At 44.2% G+C, this 13,981-nt stretch overlaps 1 protein-coding gene across 4 annotated transcripts in view; it reads right to left on the bottom strand.

The window, feature by feature from the left end:
- ARHGAP23 (Rho GTPase activating protein 23) overlaps positions 1–13,981 on the bottom strand; it is a 168,730-nt gene that overhangs the window by 92,434 nt on the left and 62,315 nt on the right. The window contains exon 1 of one of the 4 annotated variants that reach the window (XM_083408470.1): positions 1,752–2,633. The exons of the other annotated variants lie outside the window; for them this stretch is intronic. Coding sequence (XP_083264596.1) covers positions 1,752–2,072 — 321 coding nt within the window. The 5' untranslated portion in view covers positions 2,073–2,633. Of the gene's footprint in view, positions 1–1,751; positions 2,634–13,981 lie in introns of those variants that run through there. 4 annotated transcript variants of the gene reach the window in all.

The following is a 13,981-nucleotide window of genomic DNA, read 5'->3' as shown; positions in this document are numbered from 1 at the left end:
TGGACGTACGTCTCCAACAGCTGCAAACTTCTGAGTGTGTTGGCAGAAAGGCAGTATGTAGAGATACGCACTATTTTAAAAACATTATTTTAAGCGAAAAGACTCCGCTTAATGATACACTTACAACTCTAGCCCTTAATTGGGAGGGAGGAAAATCATATATTTTCTAATGTGCAGTAGGTGGAGTGGGGAACTTGTGGAGGTAAGACACACAATTATACGCAGGGGGAAACAAAGACTCCAGCTTCCTGAGAATCTAAGCTTTCATTAAAAACAAAGAAACATCAAGAGACCCTCTTGGCTGTGAACATATGCTGGCCAACGACTAGTGAATTCTCAGAAGCCTGAGGAGAAGGTGAAGAATGATTCTCAGTGGTTGGGACCTGGGCTTCTATGCATTGCCCCTCCCAGCAATAACTGGAATAAATTTATGCAAAATATTTCAAACACCCTGCTGAACAAATTATATGCACACTTGTGGAAACTTTCTCAAGGCATGCAACTTTCACAGGTTGCAGAAGTCAGCTTTATCTTGCATCATAAAGAGGATTGCCTGAGCACAGGACTTTAATACTACCGTCCTTTAAAAATGCAGTGCACACCTAGGCTAGGATATAGGCTCCGATCCCCATTCAGCTATGAAACTCAAGAAGCTCTCACTCAAACATATCTTGCAAAGAGACTGTGACTATTCCTTCCAAGCCCCCCTATATAAGCCACCCCACAAGAATAATAGGGTACAAAGAATAATAGAAAGAATATTGTAATAGGATACAAATGCACACACACAAACGAAAGATTCTGGGCAGGTTGCAACTCAGTATTCAAGGAAAGATTTGGTGCCAAACCTCCCAGGTTTAAGTCCAACTTTCTAACCCTACAGGCTCACAAAGCTACTTAAAGATCTAGTAACTGACAAGAAAAATGAAATCCTTATCTAATTGAGGAACAACCCAAGAAGGTAACTTGTCATTAGGGTGTTGCTATGTAAAGTATTCCCACATTACATAGCATGGAAACGGATGCTGTGAGCAAGCTATCCCCAAGGGCAGGCAAGACGGTGAGACTATGATTAATTCTTTTCATGGTATCTGCCCTCTTGAAATCCATGCTGGCTAGCAGCCTGCTCACCCACCACGGTGTCCTGATCCTGCCATTTAGGGATCCACTTTGGATGGGTGTTCAAACACATTTGCCAACACAACCGTTCGCAAACAAAAGAAAACCAGCACAACCACAGTCACTGTTATATATGTGCCCTAGGAAAATTTAGGATCATTGTCCATGGGATGTGTAAAATAAACAGCCCTTGATTTCTTAAACGAGATGCCAGTTCCCAAGTCTGCCCAGGAGATGCATGTTTTGACCTGAAAGCTGCCCCACTCCTCAATTTCAGATAGTGCTGGCTGCAGTTACTGGCAAGGAAAACACTCCACACACATGCTCAAGCTGCCCTTTTTTATTACTTCTTCTCGTTTCCTAAATGCACAGAGAATGCATTAAGCTCTGGCTCAAATCATGTCCCAGTAGGCAAGAGAAACATGCAGGCCACAAGCATCAGTAAAACATTCTGAAGTCTTCCCTTTCAAGCCACTCTCCCAACCACTTCACCAAAAGGCAGGTCACGATTCCTCCCTATTTTACAGATTTGGGGAAACAAGGCTGAGAAGGAATGACCTGCCTAGAGCTGCCTTGAAAGGGAATACATATGCACACAAACAAGACACACGAAGGCAATATAGCTCTCTCACCGTGAAATTCCTGTCTATTCTGGGTCGTGCACGGCACTTCTGCCAAGCCATCCCTGCCCCGGCACGGCGCCACCACTTCTCCCACCATTCGGTGTTGTCGTTCCGCAAACTCGTCAGCCAGATGCAACGGGGTTCGGGCAAGCTGCAATCGACGCCGACAGCTCGCTCAAAGCGCCAGCCTTTCCCTGCTCGTGCCACGCTCCACACGGCTTTGCCCACCACTGAGATGCCATGGTGCGGCGGGGCTGGAGGGCGTGGGGGTCCCCGTGGCCCGCCACCACAGGGAGCCCGATCCCCCCGGCTCGTGCCTTCTTCTACCATTGCACTCCCAGACGAGGAAATTCCTGGCACAGAGGCAGCAAAGCTGAAGTGACAGAACCGGCAGATCGGAAGAAACTTGGGATAGGTGAATAAAGAGAGATTTCAAACTGGATCTTTTAACTCCTGGCGCCAGGCTGGTTAGGTTCCATCCACACTCTTTGGACAGTGGACGTTCTTCTCGACTGCTTCCTCTTGGTAGGAAATCTGCTAGCTTGTATTTTGTTTCTTCCTCCTTATCCAAGATGTTGCTCTGTCTCAAGTCTCTCGTCTCATGTATCATGGGCAAAACATTGAGGATTTCCAAGTCCGGGCACGCCAGATATCTCCGCGCACACACACACACACTCAGAGAGAAAACAGCAACTGGCCTTAGAATACCACACTCCTCTTCCTACAACAGGCGGAAGCAGAAAGGGAAAAGCCCAGAGACTGTACAGAGAAAACTAATTACATGGGGAGAAGTGGAGGAGGAGGCGGCAGCAGTGGCAGCAAATTCTGCCTGGTGGGAATGAGATGGATGCAAATCAGAGAGACTAGGTTGTGACTTGACAGCTAGGCAGACAGAAAGAGAATAGAGCTTCCCTCGTGTTCATTCCGCACAGACAGCCCTGCAGCTGCTCTGAGGTATCAGGCCATCTCTGCCCCACCCCACCCCTATGTGACCCAGCCCACTCCAGCTGACTCCATCTCAGTGTCCACGCCGGGGCGGGGGTATAGTGTTCTTGCTGGTGTTATGTTCTTTTAAATCCTCTGCATTTCTTCTAAATCACAGAATGAATATACAATTTCCTTCCTTCCTGAACTTATTTGAGAGCTGGAGCACTCACCCACTTGCCAGAAAGAGAGAGATGGGGGACAGTTTTCCTTTCTCCCCCCACCCCTGGCTCCCTGAAACCTGAGCACTGGGAAACTCAGGGTCATGGCCAGATTTGGCCAACTCTAGCTTATGCATGAAATAACAGAACTCTTGCTAATTGGGGATGAAGCAAAGAAACAGAAGAGCTTTAAGCTCAAGCTTGATTTTTTTAATATAAACCTCAGCCTATTATTGTGGCGTTTGTGTTTGTTTACACAATACCATCAGTGTGTGTGGCATTTGACAGAATAATATAAGCAAGGGTAACAACAACTATAAAGAGAAGTCTCTGCCCCAAGGAGCGAACAATAACATACCAAGCGTGTTCCACAGAAATTTTAAAAAATCAGAACGCCACACGGCAGGGTGATTTAACCGGCCAACTCTCCACATCCAACTCCATAGTAACACTCCATAGTTCCTGGTCCTCCCCGTGCTGTGGGATTTCCATTCCAGCAGTCCTCTCAATCAGGAGCCGCCGAAGGGCAAGCCATGCTAGGCAAGGGAGGTGGACCCATAGAAACCTCTTCTTACACAGACAAAAAAAATATTAAAACAGACTACAAGCTATTCATTTGCCAGATTTCTAGGCCATGGTGGGGAAAGAAGACGACAGTAGTATTCCAACTGAACTGTCCAAGGGGATGCCAAAAAAGCAAACAAAAAGAACATTGTGCATTGTCATGACGACAGGGAAGGGAGTATATGCATTTAGGACAGGGGTGGAGGACCTACAGCCCTCCAAAATTTTGTTGGGATTCCAGCTCCCATCAGCCACAGCTAGCACAGCCAATGGGTCAAGAGCGATGGGAACTTTACTTACTTACTTATTGCATTTATACCCCACCTTTTTCTCCAAAGAGCTCAAGGTGGTGTACATGGTTCTCCCCCTCCTCATTTAATCCCCACAACAGCCCTGTGAGGTAGGTTAGGCTGAGTGGCTGTGATTGGCTCAAGGTCACCCAGTAAGGTTCATGACCGCGTTCATGACTTTAACCACTACACCACGCTGGTTTTCTGTAATCCTGCAACATCTAGAGGACCACAGGTTCCAACACACAGGGAACTTTGATGAAATGAGGTCTTTGGTAGGGAGGATTTTAGCAGATCTGCAGCTTGGCTCATTTTATCTGATCCGCCAGAAGAAGCAGTTAGCACTGTTCTATGCGTTCAGCTTTCTTCAAAGGGAAAGAATGCTGGAGACAGGAATGCTCACACACACACACAGCCTGTGTGGATTGGTTATACTGGTGGCAGGCATGGTAGCAAGCTTTGGGTTCATACATGCTTCCTCACCACATGGAAAACTTACAATGTTATAATAAGAACTTGATAATACATGCATAAAGTTTATGCTGGCACAAGCAGGCATGATCTGCTTACGGGGCGGGGTGAGGGAGAGAAAGCAGCAGATGGATTGCAGAAACCAGGGCTTATTCACATGTGCACAAAAGAGGCGTCTAAACATTACTCCCCAATGAGGTTTCTTTGCAGCAGCAATAAGTCTGTGAGTAGTGTGCACCTCCACTGCAAGCACAGAGGCTTCCCGTATCTCAAGCCCCAAACACTTTCCTAAGGTCTTTCTATTTTGGCCATCATTAAGCCAGGAGAGAGCCAGGAATTCTGACTGCTGGAGCCGTTTGCTAGAGAATTTTCGCAGGATATTTAAAGCTCGTAATAATTTTCCATGTGATTCTTTAGTCAGCTGTCTTAGCCGGCAGCAGATTTTTGCTTCTGAATGGTTGTTACCTACGCAACGCCCCAAAATACGGGATGCACCAGCGGAGGGCGGGGGCGAACAATTTATAAACATTTTCAAAACGTGCAACGAAAAGCTCCAATTAAAAAAAAAAAAGTTTTGACACATAACTGATTTTTGTACAAATGAATATTCTGCTAACCCCTAAGGATTCAGGATGGTGCAGACTGTGATTTAACGAAACAATTCACAATCGCTGGAAAATTAAAGCAAGATAGGGAGGAGGTGAGATAGGAGAGGACATAAAATGCCTCCTAAAGTGTTTTAAGAGGATCAGCAAAAGAAGGGATTTCCTGTGTCCCCTTGTGCCCCTCCCAAGACACATATGGCAAGACCAAAGCTGGACAGGTGCAAGGAGCCCCCCTCAAAATGCCGGGGGGGGGGATAAAGAATGTTTCACTTTTTGATGAAGCTCTGGGCATGAAAAGCACAATGGACTCCCCCCAGTCCCCCCCCCCCTTTACCTCTGTAATCTTTATCCCAGTGTATCAGGCTAGCGAGTCACTTTTAAGTGGTAATTGGGAATAGGGAATAGCCTTGCTGCTGGGAGGGGGCACAGGAATAAATTAACCCATTCGCCAATGCCCTCCTGCAGAATCAGCACCCTTGGGGATGCTAATCTGAGACTAACAAAGGAATCCTGGTGCTGCAGGCGGGGGCAATTCTATGGAGGCAATCCTGTTTAATGAGCTGGAACTAGCCGGCTGTGCATCTGGAGGAGGGGGTGCGGGGGGGGGGGAGGCACAACTAGATGGGATGGGATCCACGTCTGACACCAACCCGGTTTGGATAGCGTTCCTCCAGCCTGGAGAGGGGAGACTTACAAGCTGGCAAGGCACAGTATACGGAAAGCTTTTATCCACTGCGAGGGCTTAATTTAAGTTCGCTAGAGCCTGCTCTTTCTGAAAGAGCTTGGCCACAACTAGCAATAAAGGAAAGAATTATCCAATAGCACATGCAGAGAGTGTAAAAAGGCACAAGCTTTTTAGAGGAGCAATCTGATCTGGGAGTGCCCACCCTGCCTGCCTGCCGTCCAAGCACACCTTTCTGCTTCAGGTTCAAACTCTGCCACTGTTGTTAAAACTTTGATGCAGTACCTGGTCTAGACTGGCTAGTCTCACTAAGAATCTACCTCCACCCTAAACTCCGGAGTTGTTTGCAGTGTTTTTTGAAAACTTGAGAAAACCAGTAAGATGTAAATGAATAGATAAAAGTATGGACATTTGTGCCATGCTTTTAATTATTATTATTATTAAGAATTAAGCTGAAGAACTGGGAGAGACCAGTCTGAAAACTGAAGTAGCGTTTGAGGTGCTGATATCACTTGTATGCCAAGTCTGCAATTACAGTTAAAACACTGGGCTCACCCCACAGCCAAGGGATGCACCATAAACTCTCTTTTATTACACCAGTCTTCATCCTGAGTAACTCTCTTATCAGAAGTACTGGCCAAAGGTATTACTTCCAGCATGCGTACACCTCAGTACCTTTTCATGTTAGCAGTTACCACTCCTAGCAATTTTCAACCTTTTACTCTGTTAGCAGTTTTCTCTTAGCAATTTTCTAAGTGCTTCACATACATTTTTTCTGTAATCCTTACAATGGTTGTGTATTATCCCCACATTGCATCTAGGATTCTGAAGCTGAGTGAGTATGCAGCAAAGGTGTGATCGGAACTAGCAAATTCCTGGTTCACAGCTCACACTCCTACTCGGACTATGCTACAGCAACTGCCAAAATTAAACGGCTGGCACGTTTTAAACTAAAGGTGTTAGAAAAACATCGGTGGAATACAGATGTAAACAACGACGCGAGAACCAGCAGGAAGTCACTCTTATTTAACATGTCCGCAGCATGGCTGGAACAACGGAGACCCTGCCCAGAATCTGTCTTGCAAGGAAAAGTTTCTAGCCCTCATGGTTGCATTGGAAAAATAAGGTTGGTAGTACACATCACTTGAAACGGGGCTTAACTTTCAGAAACAAAAGCTGGAAAAGCCATCCATAGATACTGGGAGAAGGGAATCATAGGCATATTTGGTGAAAGCGTAAGAGCCCAGCAAGGGAGGAAAGGGAGAAACCCCCAAACTAGTCAAGCTGGCTTAATATTTATTTTGGAAGCTGGGGGTAACTAAAACCTTCAGTCTGGTCTTGTCCGGTTACACTGGACCTGCTCCCCTTCCTCCAACTACAGGGTGCTGTTACTTAGGGGGAGGTCCTAAGAAGTATTCCAGCCATGCAAAGGCCCTGGGAGAAGCATGCAAAAAGGAAAAAAAAAGGAAGGAAAGAAAGAAATATATGAACGTGCAAGGAGAAATACCAAGAATTGTTGGGATAGCAACCCCTGTTCTCGGAGAGCCAAGGACTTTTATCACCCACCGCACATTCTCTCCCCGGCTCCTGCGGTGTCTTTTCGTCTTTCAGTTTTTCTCCACACATCCCGATCCATTTCAAATACCAGAAGAGTCTTTAAAAAACGAACTGACTATGGAATAGGATATCCCACCCAGCTCCAAAGAACGTATGTTTTGCTTTTTACACAGACCAAGACTGCGGAAATATTAATTGAGCGTAAGTGCTTATCATTTCACTGTTCACAATGAGGGCCATTTCACACACGAAGGCTGCAATCTTACACATTTACCTAGGAGTAAGCTCCACTAAAGACAATGGGACCTACTTCTGAGTAGATATACCTAGAGCTGTATTATACACATACACATAATTTATTCAAGCAACTCAGAGAACTTTTGTGGCAGCATATAACTAACTAAATATTCAAACTCAGGGCAAGAGAGGGGAGACCAAGCACAGAAATTTGCATTTCTCAACGCAGCTGTGTGCAAATTTCACATACTGAGCGGATAATTTGGGGTGGTCCAAAACTTATTTTGTGGTGCATGTGTTCCTTATTCATTTATACGTGTAACTGGCAAGGATTGGCATGGAAGCAACATGCTTGGCCCAAACATGATGTTAAGGCCTAATGTTCAAGACAGTTTCCTTCCTGGCGGTGCAGTTGTGCCACACTCCAAGGTGTATTTTGGACTGCAAACCCCTATCATTCATTTGGAAGTCAATGGACAATTATGGGCATGGGCCAGTGCACTTGAGTTGTGTCAAAATTAAGTGCTGGGTCAGACACAGTGCGCTTCCAGATGACCTGTTTACTGAGAATTCATCCTGATTTGTTTGCAGAGATGTTAAACCACCTAGGGTCAAAGCAAATGTTATTCCACACTTTCCAGTGCATTTTCCTTTCACTTTCCTTGTCGCAAAAAAAGTCTGAGCTTTTGAAGAAGTGTGTTTGATGCTCAAGACTTTCCAATTAACTATACTTGTGCAACCTGAATTTTCTGGTATGTGACTGAATCTCACCTGAAAATTGCAAGAGTCTGGAAACTCTCACAGTGCCCAGGATATCCTAAGGTGGCAGTTTCCAAGCTGGGTTAGTGTATTATTTGTGGAAGTCCAAAAGCAACTCAAAGACTGTCACCTTTTATTTATGAGAGTGCGGAGGCAGGTTCTGAGATAATATGGTTTTGTCCAAAGCTAACGATCAGGAATTGACCAGAATTCCCAAATCCCAAGCCAATACCATCTAAAGCATCTAAAATGTCTCACTCAAGCTTTCCTTCTGTTCACAACAGAACCTTTTTTAAAAAAGAAAAAAGGGAGGGAACAGAAATGTGCGGGCTTTTTGATTTGTTAAATCAATAAAACAGGATTTTAAAATTAGCACACTTGAGGGTAACTTTAAAGTTGGACAGAGATGCATTATGAGATATTAGCACATCATAATGGGTATCAAGGTATCAGGGACAATATTGGATATCCATTCATGATACACAGAAGCAAGACTGAATCTTAAGTACAGTCAGGGCTGAATAGGGCTATCCGCAGAATCTGTCTTCAGTGCTCACTCTTCATGTGAGAATCACTATGTGAAAAATAATAGTCCCCTAAATGAAGGTTACCAAACATCCCTGTTTCCCGGGGACAGTCCCCAGATTTACAAATCAGTCCCCTGACAAAATCCATCTATTTACTAGGAAGTTGAAAAGTGTCCCCAGATTCATTGAAAAAAATCTGGTAACCTTACCCTAAGTAGAAAATCAGGATAGAAGGAAAGAGCCTTTGCCTGATGTGCTTGTTTTCTGCATGCAGGGGGTAGGAAAAAACAAAAAGAGCACTCAAAATGACATCTCTCTCCCTGGCAGTCTGAAGTAATACAGTGGGCTGCCAGTCACATTTCTCCTTCCTTTGTTTATCTGCGCTTACCTTATATCACCTTTAGCGCAGAGTGCTTGCTTGAGTTGATTTTCCCTACAGGTTTGGGGAGGGGGGGACAATTAGCTGCTTAGCAGAGACCAGAAAACCCAACATTAAAGGAGGGCAAGTGGCTCTATTATCTCCTCCAGCTTTCCCTGCCTTTCTCCAGGGAGCTGCTTGATCCTTTCGCCTCTGAATGTTTCGAAACTTGCCCTGCTTTTTCCACCCGAGACGGAAAATGGATCTATCTCTCACCTACCCACTCCAATGGGTTGAAACGCAGTGGGGCGGGGAATTTTGAGTGGGGAAAATATGTGGAGGGGAAAGGATTAAGCAGTTCCTTTGCCCCACCCTTTCCTTCACTCTCACCTCAGCCTCCCAAGAGTTTCTTTTCTTTCGTTCTAAGAAGTCAGGAAAATAGGGTTGCCATATCCCCAGAATTTCCTGGACATATCCGGGAATACTGCAGTCGGCAGCAGTGCCCGGGTGGAAATAAGTAAAATGTCGGGGGAAATCCGGATGCATGGCAGCCCATATCAGCCGATTTTCCATAAAAAACAGTTTAAAAAAGACGACAACTTCTGGGTTTTCAGAGTTTGAAATATGGCAACCTTACAGGAAGATGCTACACGTATCTGCTGTGTAGTGTCTGGGTTTGGTCCTTACTGAGGCGATAAAATGATAACCTGAGCCATACCACATCGGACTGTTTGTAGGAAGCTCGCATGACTGAATGTTTCTCCATTAAATAAATATAAATAAGCAAATCCCTCCCACATAACAAAATAGTACGAGAGAGAGAGAGAAAGCCAGGTGTATGTTTTTCTATGCGCAAGGAATTTGGGTCTTCAGTCATCCAACCAGCCCACAGTCTGAAGGGGTTCAGTCCAGACACGGGTTTTATTACCTCAGTGAGCCTTTATCAAGTCGCAAGGAACCTGCAGCGATGTTTCCACAGAGCCAAGCAGAGAGAGAGGGCTGCCAAAGATGCTCACAAAACCAAACATGGCTGCCCTGCTGTCATAAGCAGGCCTCAAAAGCACCGCCACACACACAATGCCTTCCACTTCGTTGCTACCAAAAAAATATTCACAAAAAATTTCCGAAACCACCACTTTCATGTCCATCAAGGCCCTTCCCCGCCGGATCCTGGATGGCATTTTTGTGCCCTGTTCAGACTCACCCGCATTCTCTTTTCCTCACATGTCTCAACAAGCCCAAGTTACAGAGCCTGAGGAACAAGACAAGGCTCTTTGCCTCTGCACAGCTGTCAGCCGTGACACAAGAGGGCTGAGCAGGGAGGGGATGAGGAAGAAAAGCCTTTGTTTCCCCAACTGCCCAATAAAACTATTTTTAAAAATGCAGCAGTCCAGCCACACTTGAAATGCGAGGAACTTTTTCCTGCCTATACAGCCAAAGCTCAGGCCTAGAGCTCAGCATCAGCCGTCGCATTCGCACACCAATTATTTCAGTATGAGAGAGAAAGCTGAACTTGACTACCATATAAAAGCTTCCACAAGGAGCAAAAACGACAAGAGGAACAGTGATTATATTATTGTTGTTATTAGTTTATAGATTAATTGCCCCTTTTAGTCACTTTTTTCAAGAAAAGTGACCAAACGAAACTTTAAAACCAAGTATATAAATATTTGTATCATGCAAATAATATATTAAAATACACCAAATGCAAAATGTACAATGGGTAAGTTAGCACACAAAACGCTAAGCTAAACCTTGGGTGGATTCTACACACATATAAAAAAATGCTTTTTAAAAAAAACACGTTTTGAAATATACATTGAATTTGTCATAGCTCACTCTTGCCACCTAGTGTCACATTTGTATACTGCACTTTACAATACATTGAAAATGTTTTATTTGCAGCTGTTTAGCTGAGTCCTTGGTTTAGTGTGACTACATGAACATGTGGGCTCCTGGAAATGAGTTTGCAGCCGTTTTTGCTGCCCTGCTACACTAAACTACGCCAAGGTTTGTCTTAACGTATCATCCAAACCAGAACTCATGGTTAACTCTCTCCTCGCTATCCACAAGTTGTAGCCAAGGCTTGGATTAGCAGGTCCTGTGAACCAGGGCAGTAAAAGCTATAAACAAGCACACAAATGTTTTAAAAAAATTGCTTGCACTTAAGAGGAGTTTAGATAAAGCAACCTTGTGTGCACAGTCAACGGTGCATGCAAGATACACCTGTGACAAATTTGCTAGCCCAACCTGTTTTGCATTCTAGAAAACGGAATTCCATTCTAGTTCCAACAAGAGGCTGACCCATTGACCCGTTTCAGATTATTTGTTCTCACCCAAAAAAATCTAGGAGTTTTCACAGGTGGCTCTATGAAGGAGAAGAAGAAAAAAACAGATTTCTTCTCCATGTTCACAAACTGAATGAAGGGACAATACTGATCAAATGTATGTTTGGTTTTCAAACAGCTCTCTCCCACTTTTTATATTACATTAACTTGAAGAGACTCACATCTGCCATAAAGCTCATTTGGTTGGGCCTTGGACCACTCTCTATTTCTCCCAGCCTAATCTAGGTCACAGGATTGTTCTGAGGATAAAATGAGGGAGCTTCATGGAAGAAGAGTAAGATAGGAATATCACAAAATGTGTTATAAATTTCACAACAGACGCATTAGAGACCAAAAAGCATTGTCAGCTTCACTTGAGAAAACCCTTTTATCATCCCACCAGAAACTTGCTATATTAACACCTGGATTTCATCCCTGTATGAAAGTATTCATACAATACTCACCCTCCTGGTATGGGAGAATGTGATGCTAATGACCAATACCAAAATGTAGGCTTGTGTGTTGTGCACGCTGCTTTATGGAAGTGAGTCGTGGGCAACTTACAACTGCCAGGAGCGGTGTCTCAATGCCTTCCACATGCACTGCGTCAGGAAGATTTTGGACGTCACATGGCAGGACACGGTCTCAAGTAAAGATGTGCTCTCCCAAACCCATATTCCCATGAACCCATGGGTGTGAACCCATATTCACACTCCTGTCTCAGCGACACCTACACTGCCTTGGCTATGTCCACAGAATGGAAGATGATGGGATCCCCATTGACATGGTCTACAGGGAAGTGGCTTCAGGCACCAGGCCCAGAGCAATTCTTCATTATAAATATGTCTGCAAATGAGACTTGAAGGCTGGCTATATTTCCCCCACCCCCTCTATTATATCACATCATCAACACATACTGTGTTACAGACATACATTAGATAATAAAAAAGGAATAGCATAAATATAAGGCATAAGAACAGCTTAGTTTATGAACAACTTGGATTAAGAACGCTGCAAACCCAGAAGTAGGTGTTTTGGTTTATGAACTTTGCCTTGGAATAAGAACATGTTTCATTTCCTGTTGAGTGTGTTCCATTTGTCAATTGAGTCTGCCGCTGCTATAGGAAAGCACGCCTTGGTTTAAGAACGCTTTGGCTTAAGAACGGAGTTCCAGAATGGATTATGTTCGTAAACCAAGGTACCACTGTGCACTTCTGGCTTTCTACTGAGACAGAGGAACTACAGGAGACAGGAGAGTCTGATGTGAGGGAGGATTTAAGGTGTGGTGATTGGACTTAATTTTGAGACAGGGCTTAAGGCTGAGCCAGAAAACTTGTTTTCAGTGCTAGAGGGCTCGGCTCCAGATACAGGAAGAAAGAATTGTGGAAAAAATGCATTCAAAATACATGCAAAGTGTCTTCCCTTCATCACTAATTAACCATAATTAGCACCGCACATCATTCATAAGAAAAGGGGGTTTACAAGTTAGGAGGAATAACATAACTGCAAAACTGAGCACCAGTACCCAGCATTTGAGAAATCAGGGTGGGGAAGGAGCTTAATTCAGAGGTAGAATACATGCTTTGTGCATGCAGAAAGTCTCAGATTCACTTCCTGGCCTTTCCAGGAAAGACCTCCTTCCTGATTCTATGTTTCCTGAAACCCTAGAGAATCTCTGTTGGTCAGTAAAGATCAGAGATTCCCACACTGTGGTTCATGGACCACCAACGGTCTGCGGGTTTCATTCAGGCCATCTGTGGCACATCTCTAGATTTCTGGCTAAAGATGGGAGATGGTCCATCCATTGCATTAAGTATTCATATTGACTATTAATTGCATTTTCATTGCTTCTTTTATTTCTTATATTGCATTTTATTGCATTGCACTTTGAATTTCAAGGAATTCAAAGTGTATTGCAATAAAACACAATGTATAAAAAGCAATAAAAAATATAATTGAAAATAATACAGCATCTAGCACAGTGCACTGCAATTGCAACCACAGGGATAAAAAACATTAAGTGGCCTGCCAAGAACCAAATCAATTTCCAAGTGGTCCCTGGGAGGGTAGCACTGAGATAGAAAATACTGAGCTAGATGGAGCAATTGCCTGACTTGGTATAAGGCAACTTGCTATGTTCATTCTTTCCTTAGTCAATAGCTGTGTTTGCAGGTCACCGAACTTATCCTAGCTACTGTGAATGAGCATCATGTCGGGACCCACAGCCTGTTCACACTCACTCCCTTCGCACAAGCAGATGAAACTAACCAAGAAGAGCTAGCTTATTATGAGACATGGAAACCCAAAATCCCTAGTTCGTTGCTCTCAAACAAGCTGGGATTCATAAGCCAATTTCAAACCCTGGTTTACGATTTCGGTTTGTTTGGGAACAACTCATCAGGATGCTGCTTTTGCGTGTCACATAAATAAGCTAGTTCTTCATGGCTAGTCTTACGCACTTGCACAAAAGGGTGAACAAATGGGCTGCACACACTGACATGCTGCTCTTTCACACTGAGCCAGAATAAGCCAGGAGTCCTGGCTTATTGTGATGTGCACATAGGGCCATTTCCCTTATTTCTCATATTTAATTTTTAAAAGTTGAAGTGTGGGAAGTGTGGAATTGAATTCAAGGGAACTGAAGCCAAATATTCTGTTGCCCGTCAATTTCAGGATTGGAGGCAGTGGAACCACAGCTCTGGAGATGGTGGAAATAA

This window comes from Podarcis tiliguerta, assembly GCF_965153285.1.
Source record: "Podarcis tiliguerta genome assembly, chromosome: 13".
Taxonomy (NCBI): Eukaryota; Metazoa; Chordata; class Lepidosauria; order Squamata; family Lacertidae; genus Podarcis; species Podarcis tiliguerta.
Note: the sequence above shows the minus strand (reverse complement) of the source record. Positions and strands in the feature narration are given on the sequence as shown.